This window comes from Amyelois transitella, chromosome 21, assembly GCF_032362555.1.
Source record: "Amyelois transitella isolate CPQ chromosome 21, ilAmyTran1.1, whole genome shotgun sequence".
Taxonomy (NCBI): domain Eukaryota; kingdom Metazoa; phylum Arthropoda; class Insecta; order Lepidoptera; family Pyralidae; genus Amyelois; species Amyelois transitella.
Window position 1 is genome coordinate 9,378,727 of NC_083524.1, and position 27,892 is coordinate 9,406,618.

General features: G+C 36.9%; 1 protein-coding gene across 1 annotated transcript in view; it reads right to left on the reverse strand.

Annotated features, from left to right (window-relative positions):
- Positions 1 to 27,865, reverse strand: part of LOC106140661 (kinesin-like protein Klp68D) — a 30,819-nt gene extending 2,954 nt beyond the window's left edge. Inside the window, exons 1-10 of the mRNA XM_060950262.1 lie at positions 27,477 to 27,865; positions 21,023 to 21,148; positions 17,344 to 17,616; positions 11,859 to 12,052; positions 2,916 to 3,080; positions 2,429 to 2,565; positions 1,916 to 2,092; positions 1,295 to 1,622; positions 876 to 975; positions 261 to 391 (exon numbers count right to left, since the gene is read on the reverse strand). Coding sequence (XP_060806245.1) covers positions 261 to 391; positions 876 to 975; positions 1,295 to 1,622; positions 1,916 to 2,092; positions 2,429 to 2,565; positions 2,916 to 3,080; positions 11,859 to 12,052; positions 17,344 to 17,616; positions 21,023 to 21,148; positions 27,477 to 27,581 — 1,736 coding nt within the window. The 5' untranslated portion in view covers positions 27,582 to 27,865. The remainder of the gene's footprint in view (positions 1 to 260; positions 392 to 875; positions 976 to 1,294; positions 1,623 to 1,915; positions 2,093 to 2,428; positions 2,566 to 2,915; positions 3,081 to 11,858; positions 12,053 to 17,343; positions 17,617 to 21,022; positions 21,149 to 27,476) is intronic.
- Positions 27,866 to 27,892: the final 27 nt, after the last annotated feature.

Genomic DNA, 27,892 nt, shown 5'->3' on the forward strand with positions numbered 1-27,892 from the left:
AAGAGTTTTATATATCGATAATGTTTTTTTTTTCACTGACTTAGATTCTGACAGTGACAATTTTTCTCTCGGATATAGATCGGAATTTGCGTGTGTCAATAAAAATTGCTTTGATCGAGTACCTATATATTCCTGTTGCGCTATCGGTCCATCTGAATGTTTGGGCCTGGAGTGACCTACACTACACCCATTATGAAGCCGCTCACAAGCAGTCTCTATAACATATAACATAAACAACAATAAATGGTACATGTATGTACCTGTGCTCGGGCAGCTCCCAGCAGTCGCTGTCCTCGTTGTAGCGCAGGCGCAGCGCGGCGGGCCGCCCCGCCTGCGGCAGGAAGCTGTCCGCCAGCAGCAGGCGGCGGCGCAGCTCGCCCACCAACGCCGCCTGGAGAGCGATTCGCAAGTCAGGCATATCGTCCCCAAAACATATTATCACATACATACATATGGTCACGTCTATATCCCTTGCGGGGTAGACAGAGCCAACAGTCTCGAATAGACTGAATGGCCACGTTCAGCTATTTGGCTTAATGATAGAATTGAGATTCAAATAGTGACAGGTTGCTAGCCCATCGCCTAAAAAGAATCCCAAGTTTATAAGCCTATCCCTTAGTCGCCTTTTACGACATCCATAGGAAAGAGATGGAGTGGTCCTATTGTTTTTTTGTATTGGTGCCGGGAACCACACGGCACGGCATATTATCACGTAGAGCATAAATCCCTCACGGGGAACGTGCCAAGTGTAATGCCTTCAAATCTTAACCTACAAAGTAAGCTCGCTAAAGTACAAGGACAAGGCAAATATCAAGTCCTAAATGACAAATGGAAGTCCAAAAATGTACCCAGCATAAAGTAAAACTAATACTGGCCTGCAATTGTTCTCTCTCGCGCCGCTCGCTGTCGTGCGCCTCGCGTTGTTCAACCATTTCTTCGCGGAGGCACGCGTACTTCGACAGGCACTTTTTTAATCTGAAACCAAAAACGCCTCATGGTTTCTTTGACAGTATCTCGGACTCTGCAACTTTAAACTTCAAACTCTATAAAAAAAAAACTCCGACATTTGGTCAAACTTCTACGAGTGATACAACGACATAATTTTTCCTATTTGAGCCATCGGATGACAGTATTTTTTATCTTCAACGATTCGTCGACAAAAAAGTAAAGATCTTTTCGATCGACAAAACATTCAAGATGCAAAGATCTGTCTTCCAAATAATTTTATAGGCCAAACCATTGTCAAACAACGGTTCTATACCGGTAATATAATAACGGTAATATATTTTTTCACCTTTGCGTCTTATGGTCCACCTCCTGCTGTAGCGTCGCAAACGTGTTCGTCACGATCGCCGTCGTCTCCTCCTCCAAGTCTATCTTCTGCTGCATCTCCACTTCCCGTTTCTTCCTCTCGGCTATCTCCATGTTTCTCTGCTCCAGTATAATCTGGCTCTCATTGAGGTTGTTTATCAAGTCTTTTCCTCCCCCTCCCTGGACCAGTCTGTCTTCCAGTGCTCGTATTTGTTGCTCTAACTCTTCCGTCTTGCATTTCTCCTGTTCTATAGTGGATTCTGCAAGGATGTGCTCGTTTTCTATGCTTACTGTTTCTTCTTCAAGTTCGGCTGGAAATGTACAAGCGTTATTTATTTACTTAGATACAAGAAGTGAGTTTCGTTTTCATTGAAACTTTTTAATTAAACCTAATTATAAACCCAAATAAAAAAGGTGAAATATTTGACTGTATCTGGTATATCTGGTGATCTATATTTATCTCCAAATTGCCAGTATAAGAAGATGGGAATTTGGAGATATTTCAACGGTTATGACTTCCACGTCTATCATTTAAATGAATAAGATAAAATTGGACGTCGGTTTATTTTCGTCTTTCAATGTTATAATTTGATCTCATGCTCACAACTATCAGCAGTGCTGTTAAGTTTCCCGGCCCGGACCGGCCTGGCCTTCTTCAGCGGCTTCCTGTCCGCCACTTTCCGCTGCTCGATGAGCATGCGCAGCCTCTCAATCTCCGCCTGGTACTCGCGGAGTTTGGCGTCTTTCGGGTCTTCGTTGCGGACTGGCTTGTTCTTTATCGCTGGAGAAAAGAAATTTAAATCGATGATTTTTAAAAAGTACATAGAAAGTCACTGCATTTAAGTTTTCTTTACCGCTCGTTCTACTATTGTGTTTTAGAAGCGAAAGTAACCTTAACCCTAACTAATTTTGGATGTCAATAAAATATTAGGTAAATGTTACCCGTATTGAGAAACCTATTGTCTAACTAATTGCCCTAACCGGTTAAAAAAAAAAACAAAAATGCTTTTTTTAGCCTTATTACAAATCTTATTTATCCTCATTTCAATGAGTAAATACTGCGCATGCACAATAATGCGCAGTCTAAAAATCTAGACAAAGTCAATATGTGACTAACCTTTGGCTCGGTGCGCGTACCGAAGCGTGGTGATGGTCTCGTCGTAGTTGTAGCAGGCGGGCCCGATGTTGGCGATCATGATCGTCTTGCTGTTGCCGCCTAGGGAGTCTTGCAGGATGCGTGTCAGTTTTGAGTCTCTGTGGACATAAAATAAATCTAGTTTAAGCTAAGATTACTTAATAAAACTAAGAATTACATTTTGCGAGTTTAGATGGACCTAAAATTAACCCTTGAGGAACACCTATATTTATCAGTACATTAACTGCTTGCTTCGGTAATATTTCCGTTACAATTGCTATTAGTCTTTTCAATAATGATTTATGAGAAATTAAGAGTACATGACCGTTTGACCGGCATTATCTCAAAAAGCTTTAATAGGGATGATAAATTTTATCAAACGCTACAGAAAAATATTCATTAAAAAATAAACCGTATCTTCCTGGTCCCGTGATAATTGTCTGTGAGTCAAACAACAAAATAAGAGTACCTGTATGGCACGTGAGGGCTATTCTCAGCCAGCGCGGAGATGACGTTCCCCAGAGAGGACAAGGCCTGGTTGATCCTCGCCGCCTCCCGAAGCCGGTCCGCGCTGGCTCCAGTCTTGCGCTGTCGCTCGCTGCCCGCCAAGTCTACCAGGTTTAGCTTGCCGACGCTGAAACAATAATTAGTTGCTATGTACCAGACCCTTATCAAATCTCTTAGAACCTTAACAATCACTGATCGAACTAATCGAATATCGTTGTAGATACTTTCGTAACTATACCTATGACTGGTAATTTTGAGAAATTTTTAATCTTCTATAAATAATTCTCATAGAAAGACAAAAGTTTCATTGGTGCAAAAGTTACATTCAAAATATCGTGTCAAGGAACAGTAAGTATAACAAGGCCCTCCCCGACCTTAGGGAATTTTGCATTAATAAACATTGGCTGATGCCAAGGAATACCACGGCAAAGTTTTACCCAATCCCTCAGGTAAGTTTGCATTAACATTGACTTATCACGGTTACGCACGGACGCGTGAAATCAGAGGCAAATATTACAAGGTGTAAAGTTAATATTTCTTCAACAATAGTGTGTGGTGTTTCAATTTCCTCAGTCGGTTTGTTTACGACCGCCGAGATATAAAACCTTAATGTTCAAGTTAAGGTTTCACGTGTACCTGAAACTTTGTTGGTTCTTTCCGATAATAATACATACCTACATCCACGTCTATGTGGCGTCATATTGTTTGTATTGACCGGATACATCTATGTAAATCCCTTGCAGGGTAGACAGAGCAAACAGTCTTAAAAAGACCGAAAGGCCACGTTTATAAAGGAATTGAGATTCAAAAAATGACAGTTAGCCCATCGCCTACTAGAAAAAATCCTAAGTTTATCAGCATATCCATTAGTCGCCTTTTACGAGATCTATGGGTAAAACAGGGAGTGGTTCTGTAGTGCCGTGTGGTTCCCGGACTAAAGAATAAGTCTTTAGTCCGGGAACCACACGGCACTACAGATAGAATGTCAGAAACTTCATCTTTACCCTTGCCACGACCCCTGTATTCTTGTTTTGCTTTATATATTCATCAATGTTCTTCCTATACAAAAAAACATAACAAATAAAAATTTTATGAGTCAATATTTTCACAGATTCACGGAGCTAGGCAATATACAATGTAATACTTATTAAAATTTAAGTATGTACTGATAAACAAAGTCATAAACTGCGACATACACCTAGTCACAGATTACCCCCAAGTGGACCGCTTAGGCGCTTACTTTACAAAGTTGCACTTTGTATTCTCTATGAAACGTGATAAGACAGGCGTCATCGGCTGGCTTGGAATATACTAGCTGATAGCACGCGATGGTAGTCGTGTTGTTTAGGTTTGAAGTATAAACATAACTTAGCGTACAAGACGAAGCACATAGTCATGGTCGTAGGTCAGAACTGGTCTAGGTTAGGCTGGTAAGGTACGTACATACAGCTCAGGATATACCTAGGTCACCTCCAACATACTAATCAACGCGAGATGGCACAGCTATCTTCTAAACCCACCGTACCATCAATTCAATATAGGTGTTTTCTCTCTAGCTATGATTTTTCTATGCTCAGAGTTGAATTACAGAATGAAATTCTTTTGTTTTGAATTTAAGACATTGTAAGTTACAATGATAGAAAAGGGATTGAAAAGAACTGAGTGTCAAGAACTGTAGTTACTGAGCAAAGAACAAATTCTCATTACAGGTATAAAGTAGGTATATGTTAATCCTGTAAGCCGTGCTTCCGCCGCATTGACTCGCCCGGCGGACGCAATTCCATTAGCAGTTCCCTTCTATCGCAATGAAGCATTTCCGATTCTGCAGACACTTGTATGACATATAATACGAAACGAGTATTTGAATCCTCACAAGAACCTTTATGTTCCTTATACTTGATATATTGAAAGCCCCAAGAAAATGTGTTTCAATGTAGATCAGCACTCGCTGAAATAAATGATAGGTAAGTGGGTAGGTATATGAGCTTAAATAAGGCTCCAGCGAACGGAAGACTGGACTTTCTTTGAATTTCGCAGGAAACTGGTAAGAACGAAACCACTTCAAAATTCAAATTCAATTTATGGCAAGTCACTAAATATCATGTAAATATTAAAGGGTCGCATGACACAATACCTTCTTATATAAATATACATAATAAAACTAGCTGACCCGGCAAACGTTATTTTGCTATATAAATAACTTTTAAGTAATTTCTATTAAAAAAAAATGTTAAGGGTAAACAACCCTTATCACTGAAAGTTATGAAAAATAGATGTTGGCCGATTCTCAGACCTACACCATATGCTCACAAAATTTAATGAGAATCGGTCAAGCCGTTTCGGAGGAGTACGGGGAACGAACATTGTGACACGAGAATTTTATATAAGTACTAGAGGCCGCCCGCGACTTCGTCCGCATGGAAACCCTATCAATCCCGCGGGAACTCTGGGATAAAAAGTAGCCTATGTGTTATTCTGGGTCTTCAGCTACCTACATACCAAATTTCATGGTAATCGGTTCAGTAGTTTTTGCGTGAAAGAGTAACAAACATCCATACATCCATACAAACTTTCGCCTTTATAATAGTAGTAGGATAAGATAGGTGCGTAAGGATGAGAGAGATACAGGGTCGTATGACATCACAGAAATCAATAGTGTCCGTCGAAGTTGTTTGAAGCGTGGGCGCTAATGAAAACGACAATATTTATATTGCGAGCTGAATAAATACCGGAACATAGCGAGAACATTGGACAAACTGATATAAACTACAACCATCACATAGTGACCTACTGTACGAATGGGGCTCCGTATGATTCGTCGCGGCTGTCCACCAAACATCGATTTTGACTTAAAATATGACTGCGGTCGTTTTTCAGGGTTAGGGTGTACTTATACTACCGTATTATGCATTATTTTGTATTTTTGACTATATACAATAATACTTACCTATTGTTGTGTCGTTATACCATTATTTCATATAAAGAAATATATATTGATTTTTTTGTTTTGTAAAGTATAAATGTAGTAAAATTATAAACAAAAAACATCAAAAAGTAAAACACATATTAAATGACAAAAGAAACTTCAGTTTCAGTCGTGTCTTCATAAAATACATTTACAACACTTGCAAAGAGGCTGGACATTCGGTCTAACTTTATCTCCAGATTTTATTATTTACAAATTTTTTTGTTACAGAATAAAAATTCAAATTCAAACTTTACGAAAATATACCTGCAGCCTTTATATGTATGTATATATGTTTTGTTACGAAGCGGAATTCGAAAAATTTAAATGTTTAAGGAAGTGTAACATTTATTAACACCCACCGGCGTAGTAGAGCGGCACGCTCTTCTATCAGGGTTACCAAAACAACATTCAAATTGCTTAATTTCTGCGTAGATTTTTTTAGAGTCATGATAACTAGCGTCGCCAATTTAAAGTTATTTTTAGAAAGTGTCAACATAATAACAGTTGTCATTACCTAATTCATCAAACCTATGCGCATGAGTTGAGGATGGCAAAGATATTCTGATGATTTCAAAGACGCTTCGTTTTACTTCCATTTTTATCAGTGTTTCAAAAGGCAAATTACATTAATTTATAAAAATAATGTCATGGGAAAAAGAGACGCGAGAATGGAATACCAGAATTAGGAGTTTGCACAATTAAAGGTTTGGTAAATGCGGAGGTTTGTTGGGAGAGAAATGTACCACATGTAGATTCAATCCCGCTCGATTAATAGTATCATAAATATACATTCCGAGTGAGCGTGTACTGTGACAATAATATTTAGGTTTTGAATTATCTAGACGAAGAATATAAAAGACGATTAAAGGACCCTCAAAACTCAAAAACCAGTATAAGATGACCCTGATCGGCCGGAACCACCACAGCCCACACCACACGTGCTAACACAATTGGCATGTAACGTGTGAATAGTTTTTGTCCATAGTAAATCTCATTCAGCTGTCAAAGCCTACTATGCTATTACATCACTGCATTATTGATGACGTTGTAGTGTGCAGTTTTGTTAAAACAATAGTCGTAAAGTTTAAATATAAAATTGTTCTTGTTATTCCAAACTTTATATGCAATGCAAGTTATTCTTGTTAACTCTGCAGGAAAAAAACGTATTATGTATATTTCCCTATAAATCTTCGGTATAAAACTCATGAACATATATACATACATATAGTCACATCTATATCCCATGCGGGGTAGACAGAGCCAACATTCTCGAAAAAACCAAAAGGCCACATTCAGCTGTTTGGCTTAACCATAAAATTGAGATTCGAATAGTGACAGGTCCCTAGTCCATCGCCTAAAAGAAGAATCCCAAGTTTAAGTTAAGTAAATTCATGAAAAAGCATTCAGTCTGTACAAGGCAGTAAGAGTTAAATACCAAACACCCCAAAACAGAAATAATTTTAAAAACGTTTTACGTCTAGACGGTTGTCTGTCTGTTCAGCAAAATAACTTCCAAGTCATTTCCAATTTTCCAGTTGGAATTCCTAAACGAAAAGCAACCGCTTCGTAAAGACATTATGTTCTGTAGGTACCTGTTTAAAGTTTAAAATAGTTTGCATTAACGATGTAAATAGACGTAGTACTTGATCAAAGACTAGGAACTAATCTAAAGCAAAACGTCAACATTTTGAGCACTGAAGTCGAGTCACATAGTCTGACAGTCATATTACAGGGAAACGCTAACTTAGTTGTCACGGTAACAATCTTTTTTGTAGGTAATTCTTACTGAATCCTTTATGATTTCTGATCCTCTTGACATTTTTGTCCCGTTAGTTCTCCCTGGTTAGGAACCTGGGTCTATCACGATCCAAGAGGGCAACACTCATAACACATCACGATCAGTTAGGCATAGGTAATGTGGTGCTCAAAGCTCCCAGACCAGTATCGATCCACAAAACTTAGCCATACGTGGGCTGCGGTCGCCGCGCCGTGACGTCATCGCCAGACCAAACATACGAGTAGGTTCGGTCGGAGGGCTACAAACTGTAATGTCTAAACTCCACCCCTGCACATTTTAGAAGCAAAACTGAAATGTGTAGAAATTTAAATTACGGTATGTATATAACATCTGCTGAATATTGATGGGAAAGATTTGAGAGAGAAAAAATCTTAAAACAAATAAAGAGAAAAGTTAGGGTAGAATTGTATATTTCTTCATAATGTATTATAATGATGCCTCAGATGTTTGTTTAAAACCTCAGCGGGCGGAGGATTGGGAGTAAATAGCAAATAAACCGAAGAGCGCACGTATAATTGGTCCAGCAGCTAAAATTCCCTTAAACTTATGTTTATATGATTAGGGCTCTATGTATACATAACGGGATAAATATGAACGGGATACATATTTATCCCGTTCGGAATTAAGACGTGATATACATATGTATGAAATGAAACATGAAAGAAAACTTGTTCGGAAAATATTGTCATTATCAAAGATATTTTCCAATTACATAATTCAAGACGTTTGGCTAATTACAGCGGTTAATGGGGTAAAAACGTAAGGTCTGCAATTACATACCGTGCTCGGTTTAATTGCCCGTGAAATTAGCCAGATATCAACTGGACGCGATGGACCTACGCACAATGTTGTGACTCGTGAAGCTATAACAAACGTTTGTCTTCCGTTATTTCAACAATTACAAATTAAGAAATAATCTGCCCATCTGATGAGGATCCTGATGCAATCTTCATCCTTTTTCAATAAGTTGTCGTTGAAATTGCTGATTTGGAAGTGACAGATTATGAAATATTGTTAAGTATCGTGACAGAGAAATCCTTAAAATTAGCATGGATCATAAACCAACAAACACTCAGCATACAGTTTAATGTTTGGATCATTCGTCAAAATAAAGGTGAGACACGAACACGGGCCCGAAAATTATGCTTTATTATTAAATAAAGTTTGTATATTTTTTCTCCTGTTGCAACGCAGTGTCATCAAGACATTCATTATTAAACATATGGTCACGGTACAATTCTGTGGACTCGAATTCACTCAATCGTTCCGCGCCCGCATCGCATTGCCAAAAACATCACGCATTGGGAAATACAAGCATTGTGCAATCATTTACAGAGCGTAAACACAAAAAAACATCAGCCAGCAAGCAATGCAACGCACCACCCCATTTATGGAAAATAAACTTTATTGATTCGCGAAGCGTGCGTGTGATTTCCTACTAATTAAACGCTGTGTACTGTTTTACAAATAAGGCGGTGAATTCTTCGTCGGCATTATAATTGATGTAGATGTATTGTGGCATTTATGGGCTTTAGAAGACGAGGTCGAGGTAAATATGGAGTACAGAGGGCTAACAACGACAAAACACCAGTCTACCACCAACCAACTAGTCCAACAGTCTACAGTAATATCTGTGTAATATTGTTAACACCAAGCATCGTTGATCATTCGTGAAGTTATAGACTTAAAACAGACATGATCTATATTAGCAACAACCTAATTAAAAGTCACCATATGAAACAAGCACTTATTGTATATTAATTCTATCGTACCTATATCACTATCAGTATGAACTCCACAAGCTAATTCTGCTAAAATGTTTGGTGCGTTCACCCGAACAACCGCGGTATCACCTTCCCGGAGGTTAGCCACGTAATGTAAGAGTTGCTCATGCTCCTAAATTGCAATGTCTTGCCGCCCACGCGCACCCTGATTCGTCTGCTTAGGAGAAATATACACAGTCTTCTGCTTATTGTCGATGATGTAATCACCATCACTATGGATGTCTTCATGAGGTTCCATCTACTCCACTTTACAGGAAACGAAGTAAAATAGTGTCAATAGAATTTGCCGTGTGGTTTCCGGCACTTAGATGATGAGATAGATGTCGTAAAAGGCGACTAAGGCATAGGCTTATTAACTTGGGATTCCACTTGTAGGCGATGGGCTAGCAACCTGTCACTATTTGAATTCCAGAAGAATTCCATCATAAAGCCATACAGCTGAACGTGGCCTTGCAGTAATTTTCAAGACTGTTGGCCTATCTCGCAAGGGATGTAGATGTGACTATATGTATATATGTGAAGTTAAGTTAATTTTTTACTGAATCTCTGCCATCTTGGCGTGCTGGCAGATGCACACTCCACCATTAAGCTTCGAGGCCTGAAGTCCGCTATGACATGATGTGACTGGCTATTTGAGGTTTAAACCAAGGAATTATTAACAGAACAGTCAAAGCTTCCCAGGCAGTGTATAATATGCCTATTAGCGGAACGAGGCACGCGACGAATCAACTAAATAAATCAGCACTTGTCAAGATTATACCATTCAATGAATAATTTGATACCGGGCGCTAAATTTTTCTGTTTTTGTGTTCAATGTCAATGCATAGGTATATGATGTATTTCAGAGATATTTTTTAGTTAAGTAAAAATATTTTAAAGAACCCAAATTGATCTGAACTTTAAACACGAAATTAAAAGCGATCAGTATCAAACTATGATGATACAATACTAATTATTAGATAAGACGATTGAGTAGAACATAAAAATTGAAGCGCGGTAAAAAGGCGGAAGCTGGTTGTATATCGCAGCTCGTAAAGAGAGCGATATAACGCAATATGGACAATATTGTTTGGCTTGAAGGGACATCCGTTTAAATACGTAATTTCCGTATGCTGGCGACGATACTCTCTGCAATCTTAAATTAATTTACTTAAACAATATGAAAAATTATTGTATCTTCAAAAGAATATCGAAGTACGAAATATTGAAAAGATCCAAAAATTCGATTCAATGGTTTTTGATGTAATGTGTTAGGTACACAGGTTCCAGAAAAATTATATTTTTTATCAATAATGTTACGTAAAATCTTTCGCGAAAACACAAATAATTTTGGCCACTATCCAGATAACGCATAAAGTATTTAGTTATTGGGCGACGAGCAGACAGACAGGCGTCAGAGCAAACGGAAACGGATCATCAAGTGAGTAATGTTCTCCAAACCAATGCGCACTCATCATGTTCAATTAATTTGAAGTGCTAATACAACCACTATATCCAATTGACCGTATTTATATTAAGACCAAGCACGGTCTACGTGCTATAATCTTCATTAAAGAATAAAAGAATGGAGGACGCATTATTTAACTTTAGAGCTAGCTCATAAATATGAAAAGAAGAAAAATAATCTGTTATATCAAAAAATTTATATTAAAATGTTTGCCGAACCTTGTCCAATAGGCAAACATTAATGGCCTAGGTATTAATTTATTGATTACAAATGTGAGACTAAAACTGCGCGTTGTTCTTAGACGTTGATAAATTAAGTCATACAGCCTGTCACGCTTTCCATTTATATATTAAGATTAAATGTTTAATTACGGTTTGGCTAATTAGCGATTAATATTTGCTCACCACTTTCGTACATTGTTAGCGCTGCCTAAATTCAGCTAGAATTCCGTAGGAGGATAATCAATGTGCATAATTACTTTGGTCTGCGATTGAGCGATGCAGAAATCGGGCCTATGAGGTTTGTTAGCGTTCAACATTACTTATTTCATTGCTGACTTCGTGTCTAAAACACTAAATAAATTATCATGTCGTTTTTGGTATCACAGCTAGCTAACCTGGTACTATACCTACATATTTCAAGTTACATTAAAGAGAGAAATAAAAGTAAAACAAGAGGATAAAGTATTAAGTACTTTATCCTCTTACTTGTTTTGTAAAAAGGATTTTTACTTCAACAAGGACAAGGAAATTTAAGAGGTTTGCTAACTCTACTAACAAGCGCTAGGTGGAGTTGTCGTCCTCAACTGAAAACAATAAGAACCTTTAGATATACTCAGCGATTCTGAACTAGAAAATAAATTAAGCCCCGAAACTATGATGATACTGAAGTTCTAGATGCAAACTCACCGAATCCTATTGTTAGCCCGATGAGCGGTCTCGACGGTGACGAGGAAGACCGCGTGGCTGCGTGAGGAGTGCTCGTTCATGTCGGTGCGGCCGGCCGCGCGGAGCTTGTTGCCCGCCTTCATCACGCGGACCATCTCCGACGCCGACTTGCACACTATTGAAGTCATCTCTGGTATGTAGAAGCCGTTCAGCTCCTGCAAGAAATCATAATCACTTATTCCTCGAATATGGTTACAATGTTGGTCTTAGTATTGAAAAAAAAATGAAAATGAAAAAAGAAATGAATAGGTATCGGTTGTCAAGCTTATTGCTTTTTTAAGAAGGTTATGGGCATATAGGTTATACATAGAGTTGAATATACTTCCATTCGATAAGATCACTTGCAATTTGCTAGGAAAGGGGATTTTTTAATTATCAGAAATAAAGGTAAAGCTAGTTTCATTAACCCGTGGCATAATCACAAAAGCGATAATCCCAAATCGCGCATAGTTTCACGTAACACACCTTTGCGGATTATCTTTCATTTGTGTTGGTGAGCCCGAAACATCAAAACCCGCTATGTTATTGAAATTTATATAAAAACCATACATTGTAATTATCATCACGATCATTACAGCAAGCATGATGATTCGATTGCAGCCTTGAACATTTCAACTATTGTTGTACTGGCAACACCAATGTTTTGTGCAGTTTCACGAGAGCGTGAAGTGTGACCGCTGAAGAGCATTATGCTCGCTGACCGATGTCAAAGCGCACGTATTATGTAACACCTGAATCACCTGACAATAGGCCAGTTAACAAAACAAAACACGACGAAGCTCAAGCGAGACTAGACGAGGAAATAACCGATATGGCATACTTCAGCAAATAGTAACCGCGACAGACTCTGTGAAACTCCGACCTCATCTCATGCAAATGCAAATTGCGCATTGCAATCGTATGTGGTACTTAATCTATTTCAAGTGTTATTACTTAACACGCCAGTGATGCCTCATGACGACTTCAAAACATTGCTTTTTGTATAGTGCGCTTGGATATGAACAAATTGGTATAACTATGTTAAAACCCAACATTCATTTTAAATTTTAACTTATCATTCATTTTAAATTTTAACGAATGCGATATACCAGTATCTTAATTGTTACTTATAATAAACAATGCCGTCCTTGTGACCTCGACGTGTGTACGAAGTTGACAACTTTGCAAGCCCTATTTAAAAACCCTCACACACCCTACAGTGAAGAGTTGTATCAACATTGCACTGTAAAATTTCTCTGTCATTGCGGATATTGATAAATTGATTGAATAGTAACTACCTAATAGACCCAGAGGGGAACACATCAGGTCGATGACCCCGGGTTAGAGGCCTGGTGATTTGATCCCGGCGGTATACAGGGACAAAAAACCTGTCATAGTCCGAATTACCCCCACGACGACGAGTAAGGACATTGAACTACTAATTAATAATGGCCATTTATTCGCAACTTCAACATGGTGCGTTTCCAGACAAAACCCATTTCTTTCTTCCTGGATTCCATCACTGTCACGTGTTTATATTTTTCTTAAAATATGGCTATGGCCATTTATATCTTATAGGTAAACCCCGTGGTGTCAACTGATGGTGTATATGGTACACAGATCTGTCTGATAAGCTCTCAATGACCATATCCGTTTCGAGTTACGATGATTTTATATTTTTTTTACATTGTTGCCATTTCGAAACCACTTGTTGCTACCACCATTAGTGTTATAGTGGAACCCCTTCTACAACAACTCGCAGGCACAAGACCCCACAAGTGACTACTTTATTAACTTTGAGTTAATTAACAACTGACGCTATAACTTTTATGAATGGTTGTTGGCAATCCGCCAATTCGCAGGAATCATCAATAGTAAGTATATCGTGCACACTCATAGGATCACAATCTATTGTTTGTGAATCAGTTTTATTATTTGCTTTCCTTTAAGCATTCTTCGCTGTATGTGAATTTAGTTTTATGAAAGTTTTCCATACATGTAAAATCAATAAAATGTAGGAAGGCGGATCTGTCACGTGGCTCCCAAACACTACAGATTAAATAAAGAAACAATAAAAGAAATATATTATTAAAGAAGGCGAATAATTATCTACAATAACAAGTGTTTCCGCTTCTAAACAAAGCTAAAAAGTTTAAAGGTATTGACATCGTAATAAGCTTAGCCGAACAAATAAATATTTAGCTGATATTTGATCAAACTATCAGCTGAATCGTAAGCATCCATCAACTTAGTCGTATATATCAACAAATACATAAACTCCAGTGGTCAGTTGCTACAATGTCGCATGACGTCGCATTTTATCACGATAATCGATATCTAGCGATAACTACTAATTTATGTATCGATAACGATAACGCGGCCCTGAAGTCTGAACCCACTACTGAAAATTTGATGGCTATATTGAATCGCTTTTGTTTAAAAACGCAATTTCTTATCGATACTTTCTTGAGAGTATCGTAAAATATTTTCCTTAATAAGTCTATATAGCATTTTAAATCAATTTACATACTTACAATTATGTATTTTGTATAGATTTGTATGACTATTGCACAACGAAGTACATGTGCTTGTAGGTCTTTAAGTCTCCAGATGGCCATAATTATTTACACTTCATTTTCATTAGAGCCATAATAATAACATGATTTTTAAAATGATCATTTTAGACTTTCAAAATATTCAATTATGTTCTTAATACACATGTTGACCGATGGTTCAATGAAAACACATTTAACGCTGATCACATCACATGATAATCGCACGCGCACTGGCAGCATCCATTACCATACTTGAAGCATTAGTACCAGATGACAAAATTGCTCCTAGCAAATGTCCATAGTCCATATAAGTCGATAACAAGTCAACTATAAAAATAATGCCGTAAAAATAATTGAACTAATTAGTTAGTTCAAATCTTCCCTTAATCAGGTGACATTGGTCGCAACGACCATAACATGTAATCGTGCCCACCGCTACGATGACGTCACTGGCCACCGGCATGCAGGAGACACGCCAACTGCGGGGTCACCTGAATTAGGTCATCATTTGCCAGGATAGGTCATACGAGTAGGATGAGAGAGAATTGGATATGTCTTTTGGAAATGAAAATTCCAAGCCGGCTAGACTAAATTTTTAATCAATATTAGTTTTTTATAAATTTTTGCCAAAATTCAAATTGAGATTTTTTTAGTTTGGATTTAATGTCATAATACTTGGTGAAATTTCAAGCATGAGGGTGGAGCTGTAATAAAAATTGATTATAGTTCGTCTTGATAACAAATAGCCGCGGGAGTGTACGAACATGAAAGTGATACTGAGAAGTCAAAACAAACGTGAGATAATAATAATAGGCTATTTGACAAAGATCTAAAAACTATCTTAGGGTATTTATTTGTTTATAAGGAGCCCTACAAAAATACTTTTCTGCCTTTATTACAGCTATTTTATTAAAAAATCGAAAAAGAAAATGAAATATTCAAATATGCCGCCAAAACGCGACTTTTAGCAATATGGCGGCCATGGCATGCAGTGACGTAAATTTCGTGTAAATATCATACAAAGCTTGTTGGTGTTTCGAAAAGTTTTGATTTTCTCTTGTTTTATTTTACTTGTGCCACGTCATATGTGTGAAAATTATTAAAATGAGTTCCTATAAATGTCGTGCAGTGCCTCAATGCACTAATACAACAATAAAATCTCCTAAGAAACTGTTTTTTTCTATGCCGATGGATTTGAATATTCGCAAGAAGTAGTTTCAGATCATGATCTAAGATCCGTGGTTACCAAGATATACTTACATTGATGTTTTCACATTCCTCAGTTCGTATCTCAGCATAGAAATCTGGATTGTCTTTGAAGAAGACAATCCAGATTTCTTCTTCCAACCATTATTGCGTCCACTTTTGGTAGGTTTCGACTGTCAGCTTTCGCGGAATTGGTTTCCATTATTAAATACCTATGTTATCTGAGTAATCCTGAGCGATCAAACACTTATAAAATCTTGAAAAATAATAGCGAACACTAAGGAACGGTACGATCCGCAGTCTGTTTATGGATAATTGACGTCATAATAGAAATAGCCAATCACGTTCGTTTTTAGTCACGTGACAGCTGCATATAAAAACCTAATTTTCTGAGACGGATTTTGTTTAAATAATGCAATATTTTTATCTCGCGTTATCACAAATCGGTCCAAAAAAATAATATTAAGACTGATAACATAAAAGAAATGTATATTTTTAATACAGTCAAATAGCCTATTGTGTATCAAGTAAATAGTTTACTTGTTTCTGTCATGAGTCATTCGTTAATTTACGTAATTTATTATATTTATCTTATTGTTCCTGAAAAGTAGCAAAAGTAACTGACCTGACATAATATTCATATAGAATGCATTGTCAAGCTGCAATTTTGCATGTAAAGATGTGAATATTGACATAAAAGATGGCGACAGATTTCAACTAGGATATTATTTTGGTAAAGCATATTTGTAATATTAGCTTTATCATCCATTAACATCCATAAACTACTTATGTAAATAAATTGTTTTAAATAGTAAAAAGAAATCGAGCCTTATAAACTTGGCATTTTTGTTTTAGGCGATGAATAAGAAACAAAAAAATTTACATGTGTGACAAAATTATTATCTGTTTGAAATGGTTGTGTCAATCACGCTCGGTCAATATTAACTGATCGCGGGTTGTGTGGTCTGCAATTAGTTTGAGGTTGACGCCAAGCTTAAATTTCCGGTGTATTTGCGTGCTCTTATCTGTTTGCTATTCCTAGTTTACACGATAAGGCTAAAACGACTGTTGTTTAACGAGTAACCAAGCGACGTTGGTAAATAGTCAAAGCTGACAGAAATCATAAAAGTGGAACATTCTGCTACAATTTCCATGGGAAAGAATGTTTGTAAAACAAAAAATAATTTTACTTTCAATATAATACGTAATGTTGCACGTGAAGAAATATGAATGAATAAACTAGCTGCCCTTATACATGTCCTTGGGCAAGTCCTAAAAATTTGGGTCAGACTGAAAACCCACAATATCGATTGTATTGTATGCTAAACGTTGCATTAGTGACGTTGTACGCGACATCCGCCATCCACCGTACATTTTAGACGACACTCATTTGCACATAAGCGCTCGATTAAGTAGATTGACGTACAGAGATAATCTTTATTACGTATATGTTTTAATATGAATGCCTCATTATGACCAGTGAGACTGCAGAGCATAACCGAACCCTCTTCAATTTTATGAAGGAATGTCCAATGCTTTTTAGGAATGCCCATAACTTTTTCTAGCAGAACAACAGAACAGTACACAACCACACTAACAACTGTACGTAAGTAAGTACAAAGATAAACCTAGTAGATTCTAAAATAGACATTAAAATTAAACTAAAAGAAAGCATTTAGAAAAATGGAAAAATTACTTAAACTCACCTGCCCTCTTATGGTCAGCTTCTTGCAATCCTTTGACAGCAAATCACGGACATCTTCGAGGTACAGTTCCACGTAGGAACACGACACGAGATGCGTGACGTCCGGCGACGCGGTGTTCTCGATGTGGGCCCAGATGTGGTGGAAGGTGCGGGGGATGATGCCCTCGTCCGAAGGGGTCCCCTCCATGGTGTGGGTCTTGCCTGTGCCAGTCTGCCCGTACGCGAACACACAGCCGTTGAAACCGTCCAGAACGGACGCGACGAGAGGACGGACCTGGCAGAAATCAGATTTGATTATGGAAGGTTTTGTTCACGGCCAGGTGATCTTAAATGAAAGAAATACAGCTACGCAAAATGAAAGAAATATACATTTTATATAACCTTTTTTTTTATTTGTTAAGACGATGTGCAATAAACATAATGGACGATAAAAATACAGCACCTTTTTGGTGATCTATGTTGTACTGATAAAGATTTCAAAGATCTATAAATTATTCTGGTTCTCTAAGAAAATTTCAGACTCATTAGTATACCACGTGCCGATCTAGAGTCGCCAGTCTTTTCCCTGTCATTTGGGATACAGATGTCACCACACGGCACGCGACACCCGCCCGCATTGGTACAGATATTGTCGCGTGACGGAACTGCCAGCACGCAATTTTAATGGCACACGACTATCGTTAAATATGCCTTGAGCTCGACGACAGTCTTAAAAATTCACCCTTGTTTTTATTGTATATTGCATTTCTTTAATTTATTCTAATTTACTTTTTAAACAATTAGTATTCGATGTAACTTCAGTGACGTGTTTATCAAACAAATTTATCTTTTGTTTGTGTATCTGCGGTAATTTACACCTCTCCCTTAAAATTTCAAAGAATGACATAATTACACCATCTAAGATTACGACTTCACTATAACTTTAAAAACAAATCAAACTAAAAAAGTATAAATTCATAATACTGAACAGTATTTGAGTTTGACCATGACCAGACTAGGTATTTCATAAATCTTGAGTACGTTCCACCTTCCTACTTTTCAAATATGAATTACGTTACGCTTCGCATTGTGTGAGTACGATAGTTATTACGGTTGCCTTTATGAATTTATTAGCTCTTTCCTGCTGAAAGTATTCGACTATCACTATTCTATTAGATAGGTAATCTAACACGGTAAAAAAATCAGGCAAACCTGCTCGTGAATGTAATCACTTTTGGTCCACTTTATACTAAAGCAAAGCTGAGACTATTTATAAATTTCTACTTTTTACTGATAGAAAAAAGCTGGTCACTGAATGGCTGAAAATAAACGATAATGCCTGAATGACGTAAGTGCAGTTTTGATAGCCTTGGCTCTGATCGGACCAAACTTGCGATTATTGCGATTCCTCGTGTGTTTATTTTCGAACAAAAGACAATAATTAGGAACAATATAGGTACATTTTCCTGAAACAATTGGAGTTTGCGAACATCTGCTTATAGGCCGTCGTCAAGGGCAGCCAATGGCCGTACAAATAAATCATATGAGAACGTTTACGTAAGGTCTCGTAATATCACGACCTTGTCCTAATACTATAAGCAGTTGCGTACTTGCAGCTACTAACTGAACATCATTACTAATACAGGAGAAATCTCAAATCAGTTAATTCTACAGAGGATATCTATTCATACACGCTCAGGCTTAACTAAAAATATAACTTCAGTTGAAATATTTGAGGCCATTTAAATATGAACTTCATGTTATTATCATATCATTATATACCAAATAATTTATATACCAAATTAATAGATGAAACTGTCAAAAAAAAATGTTTGTCTTACCACAGATGTATCTTTTCCCCCTCTAAGTTTAATAAATATATTTCATGTAGCCTAAGTCGCAGTCATAAGTAATCTTTTACGCTAAAGATTTACATGAAACGCAATAAACCCATTTGATAAAACATTAATTTTCTTTATACATTTTTCAACGTCGTCACCACTATTTCTGTGGCCACTACGATGAAACAGTTTCGTCCAGTTTTGGTCGGACCTGACATCGCGTGCGGCTTGTCTTCGTTGAGCCGCAGTTAGTTCATCTCGCTGATTGGTGTTTTTATAACAATGTTTACCAAGAATCGGATGAAAGAGCCGATAGAAAAACATCGCTTTTTGCCGTCTTATCAGACTATATTCTACGTGCGGCTTCAATGCATCAGCAGCGCGAATCGTTATCAAGATACGATAAACAAAATTAATTTGAAGCGAGTAAAGCAATTTGTTTTTATATATGAACAACAGATAATCAATCTGCGAGCGGAACTTAGTCCTAATAGAAGTTTTTTCTATGAAATCACCATATACATATTTCCATTAATCTACTTGGCAAGAAACATTAGGTTCTTATTGTTATAGACATCGATGAAAACTGTAAGGTCATTATGAATTTATCAAACCTAATAAGGCGTTACCGGTAAATCAGTTGCCTTGATAGAACCCTCGACGCCCACAACAATTACTTTTTTATGACAAAAAAAGGCAAAAACCTTCTGGTCTACGATCTGCCAAGGTTCTCCATTGACAAGCACTATGAGTGATCGCGCGTAGGATGCTTTACATGGCATCATTGCGTATTCATTGCCATTGTAAGGTAGTAATTAACGATAGAGATAAACCAGAGGCGCCACATTTTCAAATGATTAGTGAAAAATATATCTGTACGAATTATTCATAATGATCCGACTCTTTTATTGTCGTAGCAGTGATGGACACTTTAAACTGATAGTTTAGAGATTATTTACTATTATCTATCGGTAAAATAATAAATCGGTTTTTAAACATTTACCACTTCATGATATAAATTGCTTGTTACGTTAGCCGCATGCTGAAAATTATACAAAAGAAAGCGTCTAATTTACCAAATGACTAATGCAACTGCGTGCCAACTCTGACAAACGACTAAATATGTTCACCGCAAAAAATTTATCTTAGAGCTATTTATTAAGAACGTGGAACTCCACAGAGGTCTCTTCTAGAACCTATGCTATTTTTTAAGCAAGTTTTCGTTGATAATCTTCTAGTTGAAGTGTCATAGTGTGATACATATGACAAAACATAATTCATATCATATAACACTAGCAGACATAGGACACATTTTAGGCGATAAATGTCTGAATTAGAATGTGCGCGAGAATGTGCACTCTAGTTTCTCCTAAAAATAAAACCTTTACGTATAAAAATACCGTTATGCTAAAATATTTTTGCTAGTAACCTAGTAGGCATATAAATAGACTAGCAAAATATATTACTTCCTATCATTTGAAAATATATTCGTTTTTTAATCTATAAATACTCTAGATTATTCAAGGTTTGGATAAATAAAACATAGGAGTAGCAAAGATATATTAGGAATCAATAAGGTAGAATCGATAAGGAACAATGTTTTAAAAAAACTTGTTTCTTGTTATGTGCCGAATTGTTTTCACGTGTAGTGTCCTAAATCGGTAATTATTGAACTAACGAAAGTACACAAATTTATAATCATCAAAATCATGTCGTGTGTCAAAATTGCATCTTCCCTTTGGGAGCCTGTGGTTAAACCAGTCAGGTAACACAAAATTACCTTCTTCGTTTTCCTCATCTCGATGATAATTTCATGGAAGCCGTGCTAAATGAGGTCCTTTCAACAGTACTAGAACTTACCATCTCATCGTAAATGGTCTGTGTGTCGGCAATAGAGTCGTACGCGGCATCGTACGTGAACAGCTTGTCCTCTCCCTTGGGGTTGTAAACCTGCACGGCCCCTCGCTCCGGCCACACCTTCACCACCTGGACACACAATAGCTTTAATACAGCTCTGGGATAATATGGAGATTTCACTTGATAATGAGGAACTAATAAGGAGGAATGACAAAATAAATTTAATTTCCTATTCCTAAGTATTTTTAGGTAACCCACTACCATGACTTCTCTCGCTAAGAGTTGAAATACAAAATCGAACCTTTGTAACGAACAGTGTTTTTACTGGTTACAAAAATAAATGACACCACGTGCCAAACATTATTGTTTTTAGTTTGCCACAGCACAATAGTAATTGTGATTGGAACACCAGGTGTTTAACAGCTGGATACAAATAATGACTTCTTTATCAAAGGTCACTATGATAACAATGACAATGTTTAGTAAATATAGTTTAACAACAACCCTGGTCAAAAGCTACGACCTGTATACCTACAATCCCAGAATTAATTAGGATATCATCGTGGAATATACACTTGGTTGTATGTTAACTGGCGCCGTAAGTAATTGTTCTAAGATAGATCAATTAACATGAACGTGTGATAAATCATTCATGTTACTGCCGCCACTTCTTATGCTCGTCATAGGAAACGCATTTAAGGAGATAAGTAATGAATACACCACCCTGATGGTGCGATGATGAACGCAGTGTTAAAGTTATAACCTTCACCAAATTTCCGCATCTCATGAATTAGTTTTGTCAGTACAATGCTCAAGGCCTTAAAGCAGTGTCTGTGATCAAATGAGCAGCTTAGAAAACTGAATTGACCATTATCGTAATGCATTACAACTTTAGCATATGGTAACGTATACTGCTTGCATTTAAAATGTTTATTTCGTAACTAGAGTAGTTTATTTTTAAACTCAAAGTTTGTAACAGTTTACATTGCTCCAATATTTTATATTGTGTCAGCAAATGTATCAGACTAATAAAACTGGGAGCCATGTTTAGATAAATTATTTAGTTAAAATAATGTAAGTGCATTATACTCCGTGTAATTTAGGGTGAGACAACATGTAAACAAAACTGTCATTGCATTGATAATCAAGGTCTTTTATTTGTGACAATTTGTGTGATATCTACATATATACATGATGTATCACTCTTATGTAAATATGATACAGTTCTAGAATCCAGATGATTCAGCCCCCGTTCTGACAATAATCTGACCTATTATCATTTTATTGCCTGGCGTCCTCCTGACCTTCAGCTCATCTAATTTCAAGATAATGTTACTCTTATTCTAAACTAACACATATTTCGAATTAGTTACAATTTTTATTGCTTCCACTTTATTAACACTCTCTTCACCGTTAAGCCCATGTTCCATTTCAAAGCAATATCTAACTTTAATATTAGTGCAAGCACCAAATGTTAGTGCACCAATCCCTTGTGACGTCAGACCTGCAAGGGACCGGCCGACTTTTTGTCGTCCACGATGTTCCGGCTCGACAGTCGCTCGTACCATTTCTGTTCTCGCTTGTTGGATACCTGGATGACGGCATAATATATTCAAAAATTTCATTGAGAAATGTTTGTCACTTTACCTAATCTCATGGATCGGTAATCAGATATAGTATGATTAACACTAATGGTTTCGTTTTATTTATCAAAATTTCCTATAGAGTAGTACTCTCATTAAACAAACGAGCTTGTATAAAAGGATCTTGGTAAGTGTCAGTAAGCCCTGTCACTCCCGATCAGAAATTCTATAGAAAACGTCTAAAAAATCTGCCTAACCCATGACTCTGGGAGAAAGGTGCGTGATGTGTGCTCGTTCTCTCTCTTATATTTGAGTATTCCTCGTTGCACCTTCGGAGTTTTGCCAGTTTTGAATCCAGTAAGTCACAAGACTCATCAAATTCAAATTTATCATAATTTGACCTACGGTTCTAAAGTTATGGGATTACAAGTATACATACAAAAAATGTTTTTGCTTCGTCTCCTCGGTCAATTATTTGATGTCACCAACATTCAAGTCTCTTTTACTGTTGCCTGAAATAGTGACATGTTGTTATCCCAAAAAATGCAGGTCAAAGGTATCTGGGTAACCTTTTGATCTCCAAATTTTTCCGAGGCACACACGTGCCATCTCCAGTTATTTACGACGACTTTTATAACGCATGAAATTCATCAAACACTTGTCGCGTCTGTATTGGATTATGTCAGTGAATAAATCACAGTTTTGAGTGAAGAAATGCGTTATACTGAAATAGGGTTTTTTAATCCGAATGCGCTACATTCACGGTGATTTGTTTTGGATATTTGTTATAACCATATAACAAAATAGTAAATAGTTACAGAGTATTTACTATATCGATGTTTTTTAAGAATTTTTTGGCTTATTTTTTTTTTTATTTCATATTTTGTATTTGATATTTACTAATAACCTGTCCTCCGCGGTGATATTTTACAAAAGCGCACTAGGACATAGCGTGATAATGATAAGTTCATTACACATGCGGCAGCAGTCGAGTCAGCAAGAAATAAAATATAATATTGTAACTTGTTGATGTTCATATTCGATCCCACGGGAATCGCAAATTAATCGATGAACCTTACTTGTAATCTAAAACTTTTAACGAGATTCTTGGTCCTACATATAATACACTATATACAATACGTAAATATGCGTATCAATATCCCTTTATACGGGATAGACAGAGTCAAGAGTAACACGACTCAAAGTCCACGTTTAACTGGATAGCATTATGAGATTCAGAGATAGTGACAGGACTGACAGGCTTATAGCCTTTCGCCAAAGATGAATTCCAAGAAGCCTACCTGTGTCTTCGCCCAGGCAATCATCATATCAGGCGAGCACCTGAAAGGGGACTGAGTGTAACAACACGGGGTACATCGGATCGTCGCCCCATATTGATAACGTTATGCAAATTCGACCAAATGCAAATCTGATTGCGTTAACTTGAGTAAACCTCCGGTAGGTAGATATGGTATGTGTATTTGGCTGCTATTCAGGTTTGCCCTACCACCAGAAGCAGAGGGTAGGTACGATACAGGATCGTACCTGATAATTATGGAGCAGTAAGTTTTAATTAGGGGCAGTAATTCAACTTAAAAAAATAGTTGGACTTCATCATCATAATAATGCTATCATTTCAATGTCATACTGATTGTCCGCGAATGATCAGCCGGAGTTGCAAATGGTTTTATAAATCGCTGCAGACCACACAAAGTGGAGAGAGAGAGAGAGATGTCAGAATGAAGCAGACCCAAGGCCCTAAGGAACAGTGGCGCAGGGTGCGAATGGGATCACCCAAGGATGAGAGACAATGTCACACGATAAGTAGAAGAAGTGCTTTTCAAATTTAAACTGTGGTACGAAATGCTACTGAGAAACTTTGGTTCTCTTATATTAATAAAACGTGATGTTTATCCTGTAACCTTATATGATTGTTTATTTGTAACTCCGTCACAATTAAATACATACATTACATAATTATAATCCCTTACGGGGTACATATATTTATATATATTCATAAGCGTTATCTTATCAATCATGGTTTCTTTTTACATGAGACGCTGTTTCTACGATTTACGATATTATCTTATAAAAAGATTTAGGTAAGTAGATAATTGTGTCCATAAATAAATGCCAGGTTGAGTGTGTTTTCCGATATCCGATTGCATCAGTGGCGATTAAAATCCGAAGGTCGATTTCCGCGGGGGAAATTTTCAGTTGCAATACAACACCGCTTCTCGTTTCAGTTGCATACAATTCCGCCTGCGCCCGCGCAGTTTCACCGCCACAAAAACAACTCGGATCTTCTCCAAGCGACCTTTTTGCGGGATGAGCAAAAAATGTAACCGCTCTTCAGATTGACGACACTACCGGACTAGAATAGATTGCTATTTGAGTTTTTTATTGGACACGGAGTGTTATACCTTGATCAATGCTCCTCTGGTCCACTTCCAACTACTTAATTTACATCCTTCATTACAACTACCTGTGTGTCATTTGTATCCGTTATTGGATCCTTTTTTGGACGGCAGTTGAATCTGCAGTAACCAAGAAGCCCAGATTAATCCCGTAATAGAGAACTGTTTGTTTGTTATAAACAAACTCTTTACTGCACATAAAAATAAATATTACACATTCTTGTGGGATTTCCGATAAACATAGGGTTGCGAAGCCGTGAGTAGAAGCTACTAGCAAATGTAAGTACTTATCTTTAATTTGAAACTGCGCCTGCGTGTAGTGTGCAGTTTGCAGATCTATGCCTAAATACGGAGCGGCTGCGTATGGACTCGGCTCACCTACTTACACGGGTCAAGATCTCCAGATTTATTGCGCGCGCGGATTCTGATTTGAGAAACTGTACAGCTTCCAGAGTAAAGACTTTTGTTTTTTATTAATTTGGATAAAATTTGTGATAGAAAAATAATAATTTATGTGGGTAACTACTGTTTCTCCGGTAGTCAAAAGGAATCCAAACGTTTGATGTTCTTAGAAAGGAGACCCCGAACACCAAATTCCTACGACATTAATTACCTATAATTATCTTTAGAAACACCTACACAATTGCCTGTCTTTCGGAAAGATTTAGGTAGGAAGGTACTCTTGACCGCACTTTTCACCAGAACGCCTTTGATTTAATTATGCTACATGTATCTACATTTCTAGGCGTTACAAGGAGAAGTAAATAAAATTATGACATTTTCGTAAAAGGCGACCATCGACTTGACATCTTCAACACACCTCCAGTTATTTTGGCAGCGACGCGGGCGCAAGTGACGCACATGCCGATATGACGCGAATCATAATCGCCAATTCTGATTTTAAACAAGTACCCGATAAATGCTAAGGTTTTGTAAACAATACATTTTATTTAATTATCTTTCGGCGTATTTTCTCAACGACGGTCATCAAATCACTCCTCATTTCTGGAGCGGTAGGCAGACATCTTTTCTTGCCCACAATCCCTGCATATTGCTTTCGCTTCATACACATTAATTTCTCTGTTTATGCAAGCCTGCCGATATTATTGACCTGACCTCTCGCCAAATGACCCCAGGTAGTTTTTTTTTATAATAAAACAATAGGTATCCTTTTGTAAATGTCCAATAGAATATTTATAATTTTTTTAACTTACAATATTTTTTAACTATTGTTTAGATCAAATTAAGTATCTTATTTAGAAAAACTTCCAATTTGACAAAAATTGTCATTTTGCCCCTTTAAAATTATCTTAAAGCGACAAATCACACAGATTGAGTCTGCGCCCAAGTATCACAATCAATTGATATTTTGTAAATATGTCAATGAAATCTGAGCTTGTATTCAGAGATTCAGATGTATCAGTAAACTTGCGCTCGCGACTCAGTGCACAACAAAAGTGGTGACAACATGCCTTGCTGTCACAGCTCCTGTTGTAAATAAACACTACACATGAGTTGAAGTATGACAGCATTGGAATTCCTCCAGGTGAACTCCGAGGTGAATAACAAACAGAACCACATCTTCTCATTGTTGCTGCCAATATAAAGCCTCCCTAGTTGTCCCAAAAGACATAACAAATATTTATGATTTTCGAAAATTTGAATTCTACTTAGATACTGATATTTGAAAGAACTTTTATTTTCATGGCAAAAGTTAAAAATTATCAAGTAAAAAGTATCAAATGAACCAGAGAATCCATGCAAATGTTACAAAAAATATATATTGTTGCTAAAGTTGAACATAAATTTTAGCGAAAACACAAATGTATAGGGAAATAAATGATCAATAAATTAGGTTTATAGTAAAACCAGTAGGCACAATAAAAGAGATATTTTAACTGTAACTTTGAATTTAAACAACTTCTATAATCTTACCTACTGCAAATACATTTTAAATCAAAATTTAATGTATAAACCTACCTATAACTAATTAGTTAGTGTATATAAAGCAAAAATTTCAAACATTTTTTTATTTGCTGAAGATTAATATTATTTAAAAATTTATAACATTGCAAAAAGAAGGTTTTCTAGAAAAGGTAATACATTTTTGTAACTATTTTAAGTGGGTTTATCTTAAAAATGATAGTTATAATTTCGAAAATAAATAATGAGATCTCTCTAAAAAATATCTACAGCTTAAGATAATAATTCCTCATAAACGTAAGTACGAGAAAACCACCTTAGCTTACCCACGCGCGTGATTCAGACCTACCTACAGCACGCTTTGAAGCATGCGTTGCAGCAAAATCCAAGATGCAATACAGAGTCAATATTCATTTAATATTAAAATAGATTACAAGAAAATGTTATTTGTTGTGTCGAGTTCTGAATTAAATCGACGCACTAGGTTTGCGCAGTCCTAGTACCCGACACAAACAAATTATCCAGAATGCTTACCTCATCGTAACCCTCTTTTTTCTCTCTTTCCGAGAGAGGCCGACATCGCACCACGACCTTTACACATTCGTTAAGGGCGGTTCGCGGTCGGGCTGACTTCTCCATTGTCCACCACCAGGTCTTCCGAGTAAATAATACTCAAAAACTCAAAGTCACCGATATCGATCCATCCGGGGTGTATTGGAGGGCATCACCTGTTCAAATCTATCCCGAAGAAACAGAAACAATCACTTTTACAACACAATTCTCACAAAAATTATTAAATATCACTGTAAAATCTTGTAGCACACGATTATATATTCGAAAACGTAACAAAATAAATAAAAATCGTATTTTGTCGTTCTAAACGATTTCACATCGTCCGCCACCAGCGGACGTATACCTTCAACTATTTTTTTAAAGGTTTTGACATTTGA